This window comes from Spermophilus citellus, assembly GCF_964194105.1.
Source record: "Spermophilus citellus genome assembly, chromosome: 4".
Lineage (NCBI taxonomy): Eukaryota > Metazoa > Chordata > Mammalia > Rodentia > Sciuridae > Spermophilus > Spermophilus citellus.
In genome coordinates, this window is record NC_138185.1 from 147607697 (window position 1) to 147627022 (window position 19326).

Here is a 19326-nt window from a genome sequence, read left to right on the forward strand (position 1 = left end):
ATCAGGGAAAACAGCTTCATTTCCCAGTTTCTGTGGGAGGGAAGGAGCCTGACCTTGGTGGGATAACTTCTACATTGCAAGTCAGTTATTGGGTTGCCTGTACTGAATACCGAATTCTGGTTTATTGCTTTTTCAATAACAAAACTGGAAGTTTTCTGTGTTGGCAGATTTGTTTTTAATGTTATTTCCCCAATAAGTTCAACTAATTTTTTTCAATTGATATCTTTCCCATTTGTAAAATTTGACCATATTTGAGAAAACTGTAGCCCACAAATTCTAGAAAATGATAAAAAATTAAAAATATATAGGGCTGGGGATGTGGTTCAAGCAGTAACGCGTTGGCCTGGCGGGCGCGGGGCGCTGGGTTCGATCCTCAACACCACATAAAATAAAATAAAGATGTTGTGTCCACCAAAAACTGAAAAATAAATATTAAAAAATTCTCTCTCGCTCTCTCCTCTCTCTTTCTTAAAAAATAAAAATATATAAATGAAACAAACAAAAATAAAAATAAATAAAACAAATGATAAAAATATGTAAAAATAATAAAAAATCAATATGAAAAATGTTCTGAATGATATCATTTAATTTTCTTTTTTAAAAAAGGTAAAATCAAATTCTGTTTCATGATCTTTTAAACAGACTCTTAATGATATATTCCCAGTAATTTCTTCATTGCCTGCTTCATATCAGTGTTCCTCAGACTATATATGACAGGATTAATGAGTGGAGTAAAAACAGAATAAAACAGAGTCACAATCTTCTGCATCCCAGCTTCATGCTCAGATGTTGGATGCACATACATGACCATTACTGAGCCATAGAAGAGTGAGACCACAGCTAGGTGAGACCCACAGGTGGAAAAGGCCTTTCTTTTTCCAGCTGCTGATGGGACCTTCAATACAGCTCTGAGGACAAGGACATAAGACCCCATGATGAAGAGAAAGGGGATAAATAAAAGCAGGGAGCTTAAGGTGGAGCTCATCAACTCTATTACAGGGTGTCTGGAACATGTAAGGGCTAACAGAGGACCTGGATCACATAGGAAATGGTCAATGATTCTGGATCCACAGAAAGACATCTGGGAAATGACAGTGATTGGAATCAGGAACCAGAGGAAGCCAAGTACCCAGCAGGTGGCCATAAGGATGTTGCATAGACACCCAGTCATAAGAGTGGGGTAGTGTAGGGGCCTGCAGATGGCAAGGTACCGATCAAATGCCATCACTGCCAGGAAGAAGCATTCTGCAGAGCCCAAGGAGAAGAAGAAATAGAACTGCAGGAAGCACCCAGAGAAGGAGATGACCTTGGTTTCAGACACGAAGTTGGCCAACATGTTGGGGACTGTGGAGGTGACATACCAGATCTCCAGGAAGGAGAAGTTGGCCAGCAGGATGTACATGGGGGTGTGTAGTCTCTGATCCCAGTGCACGGCACAGATGATGGAACCATTGCCCATGAGGGTCAGGAGGTAGACAGTGGAGAAGAGCACGAAGAGGAGGATCTGCCTCTCCCTGGGGCCAGGGAAGCCCAGGAGGATGAAGCCAGTGATGATGGTGGAATTGCTGGGAGAGCTGAAGGTTTTCATGTGTCTGTGAGCTGTAAAAGCACCTGCAATTACTAAAAAACAGTGCAAAGACAATTACAACCCAGATATATTTTTAAGTCATCTTTACAAATTCAATAAACATTTATACAGCAATAGCCAGCTTTTTTTGTAATCTTGAAATATTGTCCTGTTTAATGATTCTAGAAGTCAGTAAGTATCAGTAGATAGACAGTTTTCTTTACTATGAAATGTATTGAAACATCTATAGTATATAAGTCTATACCTTAGTAAGTTATTATAAAGAAAACACCACTGCAACTCCCACTGAGGTCAAGAAACAGCATATCTCTTATCCCTGGACTCTCCCCTCATGCTCCATGCCAATCATTATCTCTGCCTCTCTGCTCCAGTTTTGACATTCTTTTTTTCTCTTGGTGATTCCTTCCTTGTTTTTCTGTATAATTTATAAACTATGTATGCACTCTTGAACAATGTTCTTGTTTTTTTTTCCTGTTTGTTTACTTTGCACAAATGAAATTGTACTGTTGGACTTCGGGCAGTTTCTTTTGTTCAATGGTAAGTTTGTGAAATTCATGTTGTTGCATGTTTTGTGCAGGAGGTCCATTTTCACTGCAGTATACTATCATGTTGTATGAATAGACCACCACTTATTTAACCATTCCATTGTTGAAAGTTTTAAGTTATTGTTAATATTTCCAATTTGAGGCTATTAAGAGTAATGTTACTATTGCCATTTAGTTCATCTCTCCTAGCTCACAGGTAAATGCACTTCTGCAGGGACAGTGTACCCTCTACTCTGGTAGATTAAGCTAAACAGTTGTCCATTGATTATTGCACTATTCTCCACTCTCAGTGGCAGTACATGAGAGATCAGATTGTCAATGTCCTCAGCATTTTAATGTAGCAGAGACTGGGAATGTCACGAAGATTACATTTTAACAACTTCTCTCCTTTTCTTTCTTCTGGTGGTCATGCCGAACCCTTCTCTCCTTGGCAGTACTTTTTTTCTGAGGAGACAGTTTTATCAAAATTTTTTTTTCATTATCAAGAGAAACTATCCCAGGAGTGATAAAGAAAAGGTTTCCAAGCCTGGTTTAGGCTTGAATGCAGATTGTAATTAACAACCACTCTGGGAAGTTCATTATCCATCTTGATGAGCCTTGTGATAAGCCCTGTGATTTAAACCAGGCATTTCCTTACTGTATCTGCTTCTTTTCCTATATGTCTCTACCAAGTGAGAGTTCTTTAAATTGGTTCACTCAGGAACATCTTCTTATGCAGCAAGATTTAAATAGCACTTTGCCATGGGCTTAATGTCAATTTACTTGAGAAGTTACTTTATTAGAAGTGATTGGGAGTTAACCAAATGCTTTGCACCTAGAGAATTTCCAATAAATATTTATAAAATGAATGAATGAATGCACTCCCTCAATTCCCAAAGAGATATGTCTATTTGGGGCAAAGCTGACTCAAGAATTTGTGGCTATGGAAGAGGGGACCCTTGGGACTATTTGTAATCATTTGTTTCTTTCTGATAGTTAATTAGCTTGTCGATTCATGCTATTTGCAGTCTACCAATTTCAGGAGTAAAACATTCAAATTAATTTTGGGAAGTAGCTTCCTGTCTTTTCTCTTCTTGATGTTAGATGTAGGCGAGGGACAGAATCAGCTTTCATTGGTTCTTGTTGAAACAAATTTTTTAATTTTCTGGGTTGGAAATGTAAGTCTACAGAGTCCATTGTTTCTTATCCCATTTATACCAAATGTGTAACCTGTCATTATTCATTTAATTTTAAGGAAAATTTAAACTTTAAAGGAAGAGAAAATATTCTTTTCTTTCTTTGTCTCCTCCCAAGCACAGCTTAGGAGTACCCAAGGCAGAATAACTAGGACGAATATACTTTTGCATAATAACTGTATTTTTCTAAGTTAAAAAAACAACAACCCTTTTAAGTCATCCTGTACTCAGTTCTTGTTCTTGGCAATTATAATCCTTTGTAAATAAGACATGTAGAATAAACATGAAAAGTATATATTCATTTTCTGGAATACAGCATCTATAATCAGCCAGTCAAGCATAAATTATCTTGAAAGTTTGCATAGTTATCCAAGGAGTCTAACAATAATCTACTTAGAATATTGAAAAACAGTAAGACTTCCCTGGATAAATGGCAGGTGGTGATAGGAAAGTCTGTTGATTACAGTGTATTGCTATTTGAAAGGGGACTAGAAAACTGATTAATATTTTGAAACTTATAGCATGTTTGAAAAAGTGTTCCTTTCCTATCTAGATATAGTTCTAGCTTTTATCTGACTTCCATTACAGGTGGAATTATGTATCCAATAAAATTTTCCAAGATGCTTCTGGTTCATGTTTTAATTTATGTTCCCTCAGGCCTTTTGTGGAAAGAGCAGGCCCTGCCCCATGTACTAAAAACTTATATTTTCTAAGTCCTCTTTGGCTCTGATTTTAAGGATATATGACTAGAACTGAGATTAGGTTTTGAGATTTCAAATATTCATTTCTTTTGAAGGTGAATTTACATCAGATGTAAACATACCTAATAAGTTTTTGCATTATATTATTCTCATTTAGAATGAAAATATTAAGAAGAAGACAAGTTTTAAGCAACCATTTAACCAAAAGTCTTCTTTTTGAATGAGGTTGTTAATGAATGTTGGAGCCACGAGAGTCCTTTAACTGCTAACCAATGGAAAGAGTGATTCAAGGGAAGATTTACTATAACAGATGAAGTTGACTTATGGATTTTAAGTTACACAAAGTTAAAAAGAATCCTGTTTTAGATCTATAGGTTTGGTACAAGCTAAGGGCAAAGTCAGATCTTTGCAAATAAAAATTATTAATTATGATTGAGCATTTTAATCAAGGTGATTTTCAGGATGTTTCTAAATGGTAGTACTTTGAGATATTAACTTTTCTATTTTCAGCACTGAATGGTTCTGTTAATATTCAAGAACTTTACCCCCATGGTTTAGTCTATTTTTAAAATTTCTTTATTTTTGCAATACTGTGGCTTGAGCTTAGGGTCTAGCACATGCTAGGCAAGCACTCTATCATTAGCTATATTTCAGCCTCAGTAGGTCCTATTTTATTATTTATTTTTTTCTTGTTCCTCACATGTGATTCATGAGTGAGACTTGCTGTTTCTGTTGCTAAAATACAAATTCTGCACTTCTCTTTTTTACCACTGCCTTCTCTCAAATTCAGATTATCACTCTATGAACTCTCTCAGAGTAATTCCATGCCAGAAAGTCTTGCACAACTGTGTAGAGAACAGGGAAGATGTGTAAACCATTCTGGGTGGGCCAATATCATTTTATGCTCAACCTGACATAGTTAGCCATTTCTCCTCACCTTTTATTACTTACCCTCTCTGTGCAGAAGAAACTGTGATGTGTACCTACCACAAGTCAGAGATGGAGCTGTGAAGAAAACCAAACCATCCTAAAACAAAAAAGCCTATGCTGAGGATATAGCTTAGTGGTAGAGCACTTGCCTAGCATGTGAGTCGACCAGGGCTCCAGTCCCAGCACTGCAGAAAATCAAAGCAGAAAAAGACAAAACAAAAAAAGTCCAGCTGATTCACTGTGCATCAGCTGCAGAGGGTTCTGTGAACACAGGTACAACATTGCTTTCAGGCTGCATGGATTTTTTTTTTTTTTTTAAAGAGAGAGTGAGAGAGGGGAGAGAGAGAGAGAGAATTTTTAATATTTATTTTTTAGTTCTCGGCGGACACAACATCTTTGTTGGTATGTGGTGCTGAGGATCGAACCCCGGGTCGCACGCACGCCAGGCGAGTGCGCTACCGCTTGAGCCACATCCCCAGCCCAATGGATTTTTGACTAACAATGACAATTGCCTTTTGGGGGGGGGTGGTTCATTTACTTCTTAGTCATCCCCCTAAAAGTTAAAACAGGCTATGCCTGATTCAGGTTGTGTCGTACATAGTGTGCAAGGAAGGCATATCTTTAATATTATAATTTTCCCTCAAGGTTCAGTACAGTGAAAGTCTTGATACCTGACTCTCTGGGCCCCCCTACAAAGTCAGTCCTAAGAAGACTCATGGCAATGCAGACCTCTCCAATAGCAGTTTGCACAAATTCAGCTAGGGGATGAGCACATTGTGACTTTGGGTAATGGGTAATCAGTTTCTAGAAAATATCTTAAAAAAGCAAGGACCTTTGTCTAGATTGGGACAAATGATGAACAGCTGTGTCTAATAGAAAATCCCTGAATTTATGTCAAGAGCTTTCTTTACCAGTCATCAGATTTTAATGCTTAATATCTTTAGATATAAAATAGACATAATTATGTCCATGTACAAATATATCACAATGAATCCACACACACACACACACATACATATACATATAAAATTGTAATGCAACAATTAAAATAATAATACAATAATGTGAATAGAAGGGAGAACAGTAGAGCAGAGCAATCAGATTAAGGGGAGGGAGGAGAGGAGGGACAGGGAAGGTAGTAGGAAATGAGATTGATCAAATTATGTGTGTGTGTGCAAATATGGCATGATGAATTCCAAAATAATGTAGAATTTCAATGCACCAATAAAAGAGGGAAGAATTGTGCTTTTTAAAAAGTTCTATCATAATGATTCTGAAAGAGAAAATGAGTGTGAAAGTACCTTGACCAGTGTCTGACCAGTAAGTTTTAAGAAGCCAGGCTAATTGGTGCATGACTGTAATCTCAGCTACTGGGAGAACTGAGGCAGAAGGATGGTATTTTCAAGGCCAACCTGGGCAACTTAGTGACAACCTGTATCAAAAATAAAATAAAAACGGGGCTGGGATGTAGCTCATATATAGCACATTCCTGGGTTTAATTTTCAGTATTGCCCAAAAAAGATAAAAGAAGGGTTTAAGAAATATTGGTTGTCTGTATATGACCACAGTAAATTCAAAGAGAACTGTGGGTTAAGACTACTACATTCTGCAATTATATAATATACTCTTCTAAACACTATATCATGTTATTACCTGTATGAGTAGAGGAACTCCCAAAATGAAGCTTCTCAGACGTTTTCTTTTTATTTTCTTTGAGAGCAACTATGGTCTTTTTAGCCATAACCACGAGGAGAGATAAGGTGGCAATTGTGATATGTATCCTTAATTTTGTTAAACTAAGAGTGGAGTGTTAATAAGCAGAGCCAGTAAGGCAGTGAGTCAGTTTGTTTCTCCTGATCCTTAAGGAAACATTTATTGGTTCTCAAAGGAGAAGAGTGTTGAGAGATACTCTGTGCTTGTTATTTTCTTCCCATGGGGCAGGCATTAATTTTTATGTTTTATTTTTGTTTATCCTATGAATGTTAAAATATAATACATTTTGCTTGCTTCAAATTTCTCACAGGTGGAATGAAATATCAATAAATAAATTGATAGATTAATTAACCAACCAAGAAATAATACTAGCTATAATTCCCTTAAGTGTGCCTACTGTGTGGCCAATGAAAATCTTACACCTTAAATCTTACCTGAGGGGAAAAGCATCCCCAGATACCCATACCTGAGCCATATTCACAGAGAGGCCTTAGAACTGTTCCGGCTGGTCTGACACTCACAGTGAGGCTGTGCTATTCTCTTGTTGATCATAAACAATCTCACAGGATATAACCTCTGTCAAGGGATCTGATGGATGTTTAAATTATTTCCAGTATTTGGTTATTATAAATAAGCCTACTAGCAACTTTTGTGTACAAATCTTTGTATGGCATTTTTTTTCTTTGACTTGGGTAACTAGTCAAAGTGGTAGATGCATGCTTATTTTTAAAGGAACTTCCAAACTGTTTCCCAAAGTTGTTGAACGCTTTGAAATTCCCAGTAGCAGTGTATATGAACTCCAATTCCTTTATATCACCACCCACTCTTAAGTGGTCAGTACTTTTAATTTTAGTCTCATTGTGGTTCTAGCCTATATTTCCTTAATGGCTAATGATATTGAACATGTATTTATTTAATTATTTTCTGTTCATTTTCCATTGAATGTCTCTTTGAATCTTTTGCCCATTTTAAATTAGGTTGTTGTCTTTTTTTTCTCTTGTATATATTCGAGTTGTGCAACTTGTTTTTAAGTACACATACAGAGTTAAATTATAACTACACTCAAGCCAAGGAACACATTCATCATCTCACATAGTTACTTTTTGTGTGTGTATATGTGTGGCCAGAATACTTAAAATCTATTCTCTTAGAAAATTTCCATCAGATGATAAAATGTTATTAACTAGCCCTCGTGCTGTTCATGAATCTCTGGACTTATTCATCCTTCATAACTGCAATGGGTACACTTTGTCCCATATGTGCCCATCACTGCATGTCCATCACCTCTGGCAATCATTGTTCTACTGTTTATGTATTCCATCCATTTCAGAAGCCACATATACAAGAGGCAGTATTTTTATCTCTCTGTGTGGTTTATTTCACTTACATAATGTCCTCCACGTTCAACAAGCTGTTGCAAACGGCAAGATAATCTTCTTTTGAAGGGCTGAACAATATTTTTATATACCTAAAACTATGTATGTGTATAGATGTATGTATATGTATGTATATGTGTATATACACACACACACACACACACACACACACACACACACACACATATTGCACACTATGGAAATCAGGTATGGGAGATTCTCTAGGTTAAAATCCAGTGGAGAAATAATCTAGCAGACTTACTGAGGCAACATTATGATATTAATAGTTGCTTCTGTTCTTGTGAATGTTCCTTTAAAGTAAAGTTCTTTGATGGAAGAGAACTTGGTATCCATACATAAGGAACTTTTAACTTTTGAGTTGAGTAAACATGCAAATAGTTTGCATTTTATTCTTAAAATATTTTGGGTTATAATTCTTGGTAAAAGAAAGCCATCAGAAAGTTCATATTTGGACCATAATTGTTAAATCAACTGTGTGTTGAATTGTAGTTCTACACAATCACTTTGAATTTTATTACGGCAGATGCTATAAGAAGTAGCTTTCTTTCCCTCTCTCTCTCTTTCTCTCACATAACTTCTCTCTATATAACCTCTCTATATATTATATATGGATTTATTTTTGGGGTATTGAGGATTGAACTCAGGGGCACTCGACCGCTGAACCACATCTCCTGCTCTATTTTGTATTTTATTTACAGACAGGGTCTCATTGAGTTTACTTTTCCCGAGGCTGGCTTTGAACTCATGATCTTCCTGCCTCAGCCTCCTGAGAAACTGGGATTATAGTATATATACATATATTTTTTTAGGACTATCTCTGACTATATCTCTTTCTTTCTCTGTATCATTTGATATGAAATACATTTTTGTAAATCTAGGAGTCAGTAAAACTTTAACTTACCCCAAAGGACCTATTTTTTTAAAATTACAATTAACAAATATCATTTAAAAGATAAAGTTTTCACATTTCTCACTTTGCTTTACAGGAAATTCATACCCTTGCACACTGTTGGTGGGGATGTAAATTAGAAAAACCATTATGGAAATAGTATGGAGGGTCTTCAAAAACTTAAAAACAGAAGTATCCTATGATGCTGCAATCCACCTCTTGGTTGTATATTCAAAGGAAGTGAAATAAATATGCATCATGATTCACAATAGCCAAGAAATAAAAATGACCTAAATATCTCTCATTTGATGAATAAATAAATAAAATGTGGTATATAGATATAATAGAATACTATTTGGCCATAGAAAAGAAGCCTTGTTATTTGTAAGAGTATAGACGGAACTGGAGATTGTTATGTTAAGTGGAATGATTCAGGCCTGGAAAGACAAGGACCACTTGACCTCACTAATATGGAAATGTAAAAATGTTGCTTTCATAGACATTGAGAATAGAATGGTGGGTATCATGGGCAGTGGAGAATAAGGTGAGATAAATGAGGAAGGTTGATTAAAGGTTACTGAGTTACAGTTAGAAGCAGGAAGTTCTGGTGCCTCATTGTATAGTAGGGTCACTAGAGATAATGAGGATATCTGGACATTTCAAAAAGCTAAAAGAAAGAATTTTGAACATTTTCATTGTAAAATGTTAAGTATCTGTGGAGATAAATATTGTTAATCTGATTTCAACATTACACAATATATACATAGATTGGAGCTTTACATGGTACCCATTAAATATGTATAATTATTTTAAAATAAATTTTAAAAGATGGTCACACAAAATATATCATCAATTCCTGTTTAAAATGTCAGAAAAACTAGGGATAGTAGAACATATCTCAGCATTGTAAAAGGTATATATGTTAAACCCAAGGCCAATATCATTCTAAATAGAGAAAAGTTGAAAGCATTCCCTCTAAAAACTGGAACAAGACAAGAATGCCCTCTTTCACCTCTTGTATTCAATATAGTCTTTGAAACTCTAGCTAGAGCAATTAGACAAAAGAAAGAAATTAAAGGGATATGAATAGAAAAAGAAGAGCTCAAACTATCCCTATTTGCTGAAGACATGATTTTATTTTTAGAAGACTCAAAAAACTTCATCAGAAAACTTCAAGAACTCATAAACAAACTCAGCAAATTAGCAGGATATAAAATTATCACTCACAAATCAATTACATTCCTATTTACCAATAACAAATCAATTTAAAGAGAAATTAAGAAAACTATCTCATTCACAATAGCCTCAAAACAAAAATTGCCAAATCAATCTAACAAAAGGGTAAAAGGCCTCTATAATGAAAACTACAGAACACTAAAGAAAGAAGATGGAAAGTTCTCCCATGTTCTTGTATAGGCAGAATTAATGTTGCCAAAGTGGCCATACTACCAAAAGTGCTTTACAGATTTAATGCAATTCCTATTAATGTTCACATGATATAAAAGGGAAATGAAGAGAAGAGAATGGGGATGGAAATAGGCAAGACACTAGAATGAATTGGACATAATCTTTGTATTTTCATATATGAATGCTTGACCAGTGTAACTCCACATCATGTACAACCACAAAAATGGAAAGTTATATTCCATTTATGTTTGATATGTCAAAATATATTCTACTGTCATCTATCATTAAAAAAACAAATAAAAATTAAAAATTCCAATGATGTTCTTTATATAAATAGAAAAAGTGATCATGAAATTCATTTGGAAAAATAAGAGGCCCAGAATAGCCAAAGCAATCCTTAGTGATAAAAGTCAAGCAGGGGGCATCACAACACCAGACCTTAAAATACACTACAGAGCTGTAGTAACAAAAACAGCATGGAATTGGTATCAAAACAGACATGAAGACTAATGGAACAGAATAGAAGACACAGGTACAAACACACGTAAATACAGTTAACTCATAGACAAAGGAGCCATAAACACACATCAGAGAAAAGAAAACCTCTTCAACAAATGGTGCTGAGAAAACTGGAAATCCATATGTAGCAAAATGAAATTAAACCCCTATTTCACCATGAAAAAAACTCAACTCAAAGTGAATCAAGGACCCAGGTATTAGATCAGAGACCATGAACCTACTAGAAGAAAAGATAGGCCCAAGTCTCCATCATGTTGGCTTAGGAACCAAGTTTATCAACAAGAATCATAGAAGGAAAATCAAGAATCAATAATTGGGATTTGTATCAAACTACAAAGCTTCTTCACAGAAAAGGAAACAATCAAAAATGTGAAGAGAGAGCCTACAGAATGGGAGAAAAATCTTTGCTACCTGCACCTCAGATAGAGCATTAATCTCCAGAATATATAAAGGACTCAAAACACTTATCACCAAAAACCAAATAACCCAATCAATAAATGGGTAAAGGAACTGAACAGACACCTCATAGAAGAAGAAATATGAATGGTCATCAAATAAATGAAAAAAATGTTCAGCATCTCTAGCATTATAGAAATGCAAATTAAAACTACACTGAGATTCCATTTCACTCCAGTCAGAATGGCAAATATCACGAATAACAGTAACAATAAATGTGGGGAAAAGATACACTCATACTTTCCTGGTGGGACTGCAAATTGGTGCAACTTTTCTGGAAAGTAGTATGGAGACTTCTCAGAAAACTTGGAATGGAACCACCACTTGATCCAGTTATTCCACTCCTTAGCATATACTCAAAAGGCTTAAAATCAGTACACTACAGTGAGGTGATCACATCAATGTTCATAGCAGTTCAATTCACAACAGCTAAGCTATGGAACCAACTTAAGTGCCTTTCAATAGATGAATGGATAAAGAAAATGTTGTACATATGCACAATGGAATATTACTCAGAAATAAAGAAGAATAAAATTATGGAATTTGTTGGAAAACAGATGAAACTGGAGACTATCATGCTAAATGAAGTAAGCCAATCCTAAATAACCAAAGGCCAAGTGTTCTCTCTGATATGCGGATGCTAACTCACAATAAGCTGGGGATGGAGGAGAGCAAAGAAAAAAGTTCTTTGGATGAGAAAAGGGAAAAGAAGGGAAGGGAGGGTGGATGGGAATAGGAAAGACAATAGAATGAATTGGATATAACTTTCCTATGTTCACATATGAATACATGACTGGTGGAACTCCACATCATGTACAACCACAAAAGTGGGAAATTATACTCCATGTATGTTTGACATGTCAAAATACATTTTACTGTCATGTATAACTAAAAAGAACAAATAAAAAGTATGAAAAACACTCGTGGCATTCTTCCCAGAACTAGGAAAAACAGTCCTGAAATTCATCAAGAGGAACAAAAAGAACCAGGATAACCAAAACAATTCTAAGCTGAGATAACAATGTTGGAGGCATTATAATACCTGACTTGAAATGATACTACAGAACTAGAGTAACAAAAACTGCATGATAGTGGCATAAAACAGATACACAGAACATAACAGAAGACAGAGAGACAAATCTGCACAAACACAGTCATCTGATCCTTTACAAAGCTGCCAAAAACATATTGGATAAAAGATAGCAATTTTAACAAATGGTCCTAGGAAAACTGGTTATCCATATGTAGAAGAATGAGACTAGATCCTTATCTGTCACCCTAGACAAAATCAACTCCAAATGGATCAAAGATCTTGAAATTAGACCAGAAACTGTGCAACTTCTACAAGAAAATGTAGAGTGAACATTCCAACATAGGCACAGGCATTGACTTTCTCAATTTCCTACTGCTCAGGAAATAATGTCAAGGGGTCATAAATGGTGTGGCATCAAATTAAAAAACTTCTGAACAGCAATGGAAACAATGAAGAAAGTGAAGAAAGAACCTACAGAATGGGATAAAATCTGTGCATGGTACTCTTCTGAGAGAAGATTAAATTTAGACTATATAAAGAACTTAAAATAATTAACACCCAAAAAACAAATAATAAAGTTAATAATTGGGCAGAAGAACTAAATAGACTCTTCTCACAAGAAGAAATATAATAAAACTCACTGTCTCTTATAAAAAAGAAGAAATGCAAATGGTCAACAAATATATATATGCTGAGGGCCATTACCAAGTAGGAAATTTCCTTGCCAGCGTACCCCATGTTAATTTCGCTGTTGACATTGCATGTTAGGTGACCCTGCCCAAGGACGAGGGTGGATCCAGGATTAGGGTGTATCCTGCAGTTTGAGGAAGTATCCCAATCCTTGGGTTTAGGGCGTTCCCGGTTTAAGACAAGGCGTTCCCAGTTTAAGACCTTGGATTTTAGGGAAGTTCGATGTTGAGGATTATTGCTGCTGGAATTAGGGCGTTCCTGCTGCCTAAGCTCCTGTTGAACTCTCGTGAGATTCAGAGAGCATTTTTGGGAAATAAGCCTCGTGGAGTAGGTGAATTGGGTGGCAGGAGAACGGGGATTGCCCCAGAACGTGTGTGGAGGCCGGTGTGAGTTCGGGAATAAAGAATTGCTGTTTGAATCTACAAAGCTGTGTGGTGGCTCGTGATTCTGTGCCCAGCCAAGACTGCGGCATATATATATATATATATATATATATAAACTATTCAACACAATTAGCATTTAGGGAAATACAAAGAAAAACTACACTGAGATTTTATCTCACATCAATCAGAAGGGCATCCATCAAGAATACAAACAATAATAAATGCGGGAGACGATGTGGAGAAAAAGAAACACCTTTACACTGTTGGTAGGATTACAAATCAGTTCAAACCCCATGGAAATCAATGTGGAGGTTCCTCCAAAGATGGGGAATGGAACTACCATATGATCCAGCTATACTGCTTCTTGGTTTTTGTGCTAAAGAATTAAAGTCATCATATGATAGCAATATATGTGTACTGATATTCATAGCAGCATAATTCACAATAGTCAAACTATGGAACCAGTTTAGGTGTCCATCAATGGATCCATGAAAAGAAAATGTGGCATAGGTACACAAAGGAATTTTATTCAAACATAAAGAAAAATAAAATTATTTCATGTGTAGGAAAATAGATGAAATTGAAAACATGTTGAGCAAAATAAACTGAACTTAGAAAGTCAAGGGTTCTATGTTGTTTTTCCTATGTGTAAGATAGAGAGAAATAGGAAGATAAAAGTGCGTGTGGCTGATCTCATTAAAATCAAAGGGACATCAGTACAGTAGAAGAAAGGGACAAGGAGGAGAGAGAAGTGGAGGGAAAGAGGGGGAATGATATTGATTAAAGTACATTGTTATATTGTGCACATTTATGAACATGAAACAATACCACCAATACGTCCAACTGCAATGGACTAATAAAAATATGAAAAACAGAGGAATTGAATTCATTTAATTCAAATTATCTTCCACCAAATCTTGATTTAAATGCTATGCGTACTTTAATTATCATGTTCTTGTCCATGACTTGAATGTCAGAAATGGAAGAATTTGAGGCTGTGTTTCTAAATGCAAATTAATAAAGCCACAGTTGTCACCTATAGATGGAAATGGGAGGAATCAATGGGGGGAGAAAACATGATCCACTTACGAGTGCTCATGAATTTTGACTAATTTTAGTGAGTATCTTAATTTTTCTCAAGGCTGCCTTCATGTCTTTGTTCCGGAGACTGTAGATGAGTGGGTTTACAAGTGGGGTCACTGAGGAGTAGATCAAGGTTACAACTTTCTGTGTCCCAGCTGGATTCCCAGAGTTTGGGCTGATGTACATCACCATCAGTGTTGCATAGAAGAGAGACACCACAACTAGGTGAGAACCACAGGTGGAGAAAGCCTTGCGCCTTCCAGCAGCTGAGGGCAAATGAAATACTGCTCTGAGGACCAGGGTGTAGGAGGCAAGGATGAAGAAAAGGGTGAAGAAGATAATGATTGAACTCAATAAGGAACAGGAAAGTTCAATTCCAGGTGCAGGAATACAGGATAGGGCCAGAAGAGGACCAGGGTCACAGACAAAGTGGTCAATGGTATTGGGGCCACAAAAGGGGAGTTGAGTGATAAAATAGATAGGCACTGGATAGCAGAGGAAGGCAGTCACCCAGCAGAGGACCACCAAGATTGTGCAGAGACGACTGCTCATGATGGTGGGATAGTGGAGAGGCCGACAGATGGCCAAGTATCGGTCAAACGCCATAAGGGGCAATAGGAAGGTCTCATTGGTGCCCAAGGAGAAGAAGAAGTAGAACTGCAGGAAGCAGGCTGTGAAAGAGATGGTTTTTGTCTCGGACAGGAAGTTTCCTAACATATTTGGGACAGTGGTGTTGATGTAACAGATTTCCAGGAAGGAGAAGTTGGCCAGCAGGAGGTACATTGGGGTGTGGAGTTTTGGGTCCAGCTTCACTGCACAGATGATGGCCCCATTTCCCAACAGTGTCAGTATGTAGGACACAAAGAACAGCATGAAGAGGAGGACCTGGAACTCTCTGGAGCAGGAAAAACTTAAAAGTATGAATTCAGTCACCATATTGGCTCCTGATGCATTCATGGCTTCCTAAGGGCAGAGAAGAAAAACGACAATGTCACATATCCTCTGGGATGTTTCCCTTTCTTTTCAGAGTCATGAGTTCCTTAGATTCTATTATTCTATTAAGAAAACCACTGAAGACAATACTGCTGACTGCACTGCTGGGGATGTCATACTTTGTGAGAATGTTTTAATGATCAGACTTTGGTTTTTCTTTTATTTCCTTTTATTGTTGTTGTTGTTGTTATTATTATTATTATTTGCAGTGCTGAGGATGAATTCATGGCCATGTGCACACCAGGGAAGTGCTCTGCCACTGACCTTCATCTCTAGTCCCAGACACTGGATTCTTGCACTCTGTTTCATTTGCATTTCTGAATGTTCTCATAGTCAAAAATAGGGACTGTTTTTAAGTTTTTAATGAGCTGCCGGAGAAGGTTAATGATAGTATATGCAACTTGTGTAAACAGATAGTGAAGTTATGTGTTTGTGTCCAGAGAAAGAGTTATAAAAGACCTCAAATGATAATTATATGAATCTTCAGAATGAGATACACAAAAGATAGGCATCAAAGGAGGAGAGAGAAAGGTAAGAAAAAACACAATGAAATCTTAGTGCATTTCACCTCTTATTGTGCAATTCACTTTTCATTCTGCATCACTGTTAGAGTTATCAATGTTGGTGTGTACAATAACCCAGACAGAAAGTGTCAAAAGTGCCATCCTACCTCTGTGTTCACCAAACTTTGTTCACTCAGAAACCTTTGACTCTCCAGACATGTGCATAATAATTTCATTATTTACCCTTATAAATTGTCTGTAAAACCTTGGTCTGTTAAGTCCACTTATATGTAGAAGAAGTGACAGTGAATTTGTTTTATAGTTTAAGATATTTCAGATCTCTATGTGGGGTATCAGGATTTCTGGGAGATTTTGCTATCCTGATTTATGGATGGGTGACTGTCAATCCCCAGTGTTCCCCGGGTCATAGACTTAATACTCCCAAGCAGACACCTCTGTGTTCCAAGGCAAAGGTGGGAGCCACAGAAGGTCTGTATGGATAGGGATTCTCTCTTGTTTCCTCATTCTCTCTTTCACTTGAATCTCATTATAGTTGGAAGGTTGGAGTTGTTTGGAAAGTGAAGGGAGAATCCTCACAAGACCCTCCTCCTCTGATGAGACTCAGTTTGGGACATGGTCTGACTTCCTTCGTGAGAGAGAGAGAAAAACAAAGTCAATAGAATCACCTAAGATATGCTTGTGTGAAGTTTCATCTTATTATTTGATTGATTTTCAGGATGCTTTCCATTAATGAGAGACAGTCATCTTTTGGTCCTAAATGCCAAAGGGCAAATGATAGAGTGATGTTTATTCAGGTAAATATAGGTGCAGAATACAGCCCCAGACACTATAGAAGTTTATAGTGAAGAGTATTCAGTAATATCTTATTTACAAAATATGCTGCCTTCCAGATCACATCAGGTCATACCTTTCAAGGATAAATTTGATTATTGCATAGGATGGAAGGGACTTTGAAGTTTTCACAGCACACCCCAATTGAAGACTCTTTTTAAAACCTGTGTATAGATCCTCTTAGGCATAGAATAGCTGTGGGCATTTCCTCTATAGCAGGAAGTCTGAGTACCTCAGAAACCACCAGGACAAAGTAAAACAGCAAAAAATATTTGGTGAGAAACGTCAAGTGGGAGTGAACTCACCAATCCAGTGTGCTCCATTATCCCATTGCTCTCCCCTCCTAGAGGTTGATCACCTGCTCTTCGGAAAAAGAAAACATTGCTAAAATAAACATTGTGGAAATAAGAGAAGGCTTTCAGACCTGCTCCGGATAACCTTTTTTGTCAGTCTTTCCAGATACCACTTCACTAAAATGTACCCTTCCCTAAAGGGCTCATTCTCCCTGAGTCCAACTTGTGGTTAATAAAGACAGAAGTTATTTACTTCTGAGGGTTCTTCCTCATCCTCCTGTCCTTCACTTCCCTGAGTTTCCCAACCCTCTGGCTTGTAAAGATGAATATCTTTCCATCAATTCATGTGACTTTTGGGATTATGTTTGTTCAGTAACACAAAAGAAGGCAGAGCTAAAGGGCTTGTGTAAGGGTTACTTTACACTTGTACCTCTTCTAAAACCATCTTCTCAAAGAATTGGTGATTCTGTCTCATCATCTTCTGTTTTCACTGCAGCAAAAGGCAGACAGGGCAGAGGGCATGGCATCCTTGAAAGCCAGTAACCATAACCAGGGTGGGGGGTACACGAATCACTTTGAGAGGGACTGGTGTATTTATTAAAAATCAAAGAATTATTTCTGTTAATTTTTTTTATGTCTACTGATTCTAAGGGATATATTCTTTTGTGGATATCTACTGATCCTAAGGGATATATTCTTTGTGGATTGTAAATGAGGGTTTCTGTGAGAAGACTGTCAATCCCCAGTGTTCCCTTCCCCCTGGATCTCACGAAGGGCTCCTGTGACCCAGTGTCTCCAGTGGCAATCACATCATTTCATGCTATTCTTAGTGTGCACATTTATTTTCTTCTATTCACAGGTAGGTGTTAAGATGGTGCAAACACTAAAGCAATGATTCCTGTTCTTTCACATTTAATATTATTCATCTTTTTAGTCTTTCTGAACCTTTTGGAATCTTTTGTCAATGTTAGAGTTACTACATTATATTTCTCATTCGCTTTCCTACTGACCAAATGATTTGAGAGGATGTATGCCATTTAAAAATTTTGTGTAATTTTCTTTTATTTAAAAGCTTGCTTAGCAAATTATTATATTCACTTGATCAGCTCTGTACTTCTAGTATGATACCCATAAATACGTATTCTTTCACTGTGAGAAGAATCCAAAAGTACAGATCATGGAGGTATGTAATGAAATGCTGAAGTTCTAGAATACATCTTCCCATTTGCCTTTAGGTTATTTCAATGTTTTTAGCAGTTGTTCTTAAAAGTGGACATGATTGTTGAAAGTTGCATCCTTTGGTTAAGTAAGGCATTGTTTGTGATGACAGAAACTTTTGGACCCCTCATTTTCATCATTTTTGAGTGTGTGCATGTGTATGCATGGCATGCGCATCCCATCTCAACTTGAAGATCAAATGTCTTTGAGTATCACTGAACCTATGACAAAAGGAGCTCAAAACATTTTTCTAATTATGTAATGAGACAATATAAGTCGGAGAAATGAGCTTTTTAGTAGCATGATACTTCGAAAATTTACTCAATTATGTTCCCCCATTGTGTATTCAAAAATTTAATTTTTCTTACAATTTTATTGTACCATACACAAAAGAAAATGCACATTGCATCTACAGCATACTTATTTGCTTTATAATGTTTATAAATGCATAAAACATTTATGTTAAAGCATAATGAATAATTATAAGACAAAGATCTAATAGTCTCTAAGAAAGACAAGAAATATAAAAGTAACAATGAATGTTGGTGAGGATATGGGGAAAAAGGCACACGCATATATTGTTGATGGGACTGCAAATTGGTGCAACCACTATGGAAAGCAGTATGGAGATTCATCAGAATACTTGGAATGGAACCACAATTTGACTCAGTTATTCCACTCCTTGGTGTATACCCAAAGGACTTAAAATCAGCACACTACAGTGACAAAGTTACATCAATGTTTATGGTAGCTCAATTCACAATAGCTAAGCTGTGGAATCAACCTAGGTGCCCTTCAACAGATGAGTGGATAAAGAAAATGTGGTGTATATATACACAATGGAATATTAGCCATAAAATGAATGACTTTATGACTTTTCTGGTAAATAAATGGATCTGGGGACTATCATACTAAGTGAAATAAGCCAATCTTCAAAAACCTAAATCCTAAAAAAGTT

The 19326-nt window shown here is 36.6% G+C and overlaps 2 protein-coding genes across 2 annotated transcripts; both read right to left on the minus strand.

Moving 5' to 3' along the window:
* Positions 1–646: 646 nt before the first annotated feature.
* On the minus strand, positions 647–1600 carry LOC308648241 (olfactory receptor 11G2-like; the record flags this gene model as incomplete). The annotated part of the gene is made up of 1 exon (XM_081292898.1): positions 647–1600. The coding sequence occupies exon 1, from the start codon at positions 1586–1588 to the stop codon at positions 647–649; it is 942 nt and encodes a 313-aa protein (XP_081149024.1). The 5' UTR covers positions 1589–1600.
* Positions 1601–14521: 12921 nt separating this feature from the next.
* LOC308646072 (olfactory receptor 11H6-like) lies at positions 14522–15466 on the minus strand (the record flags this gene model as incomplete). Its single annotated transcript, XM_081288609.1, has 1 exon — positions 14522–15466. One exon carries the CDS (start codon positions 15464–15466, stop codon positions 14522–14524), a length of 945 nt encoding a protein of 314 aa, XP_081144735.1.
* Positions 15467–19326: the final 3860 nt, after the last annotated feature.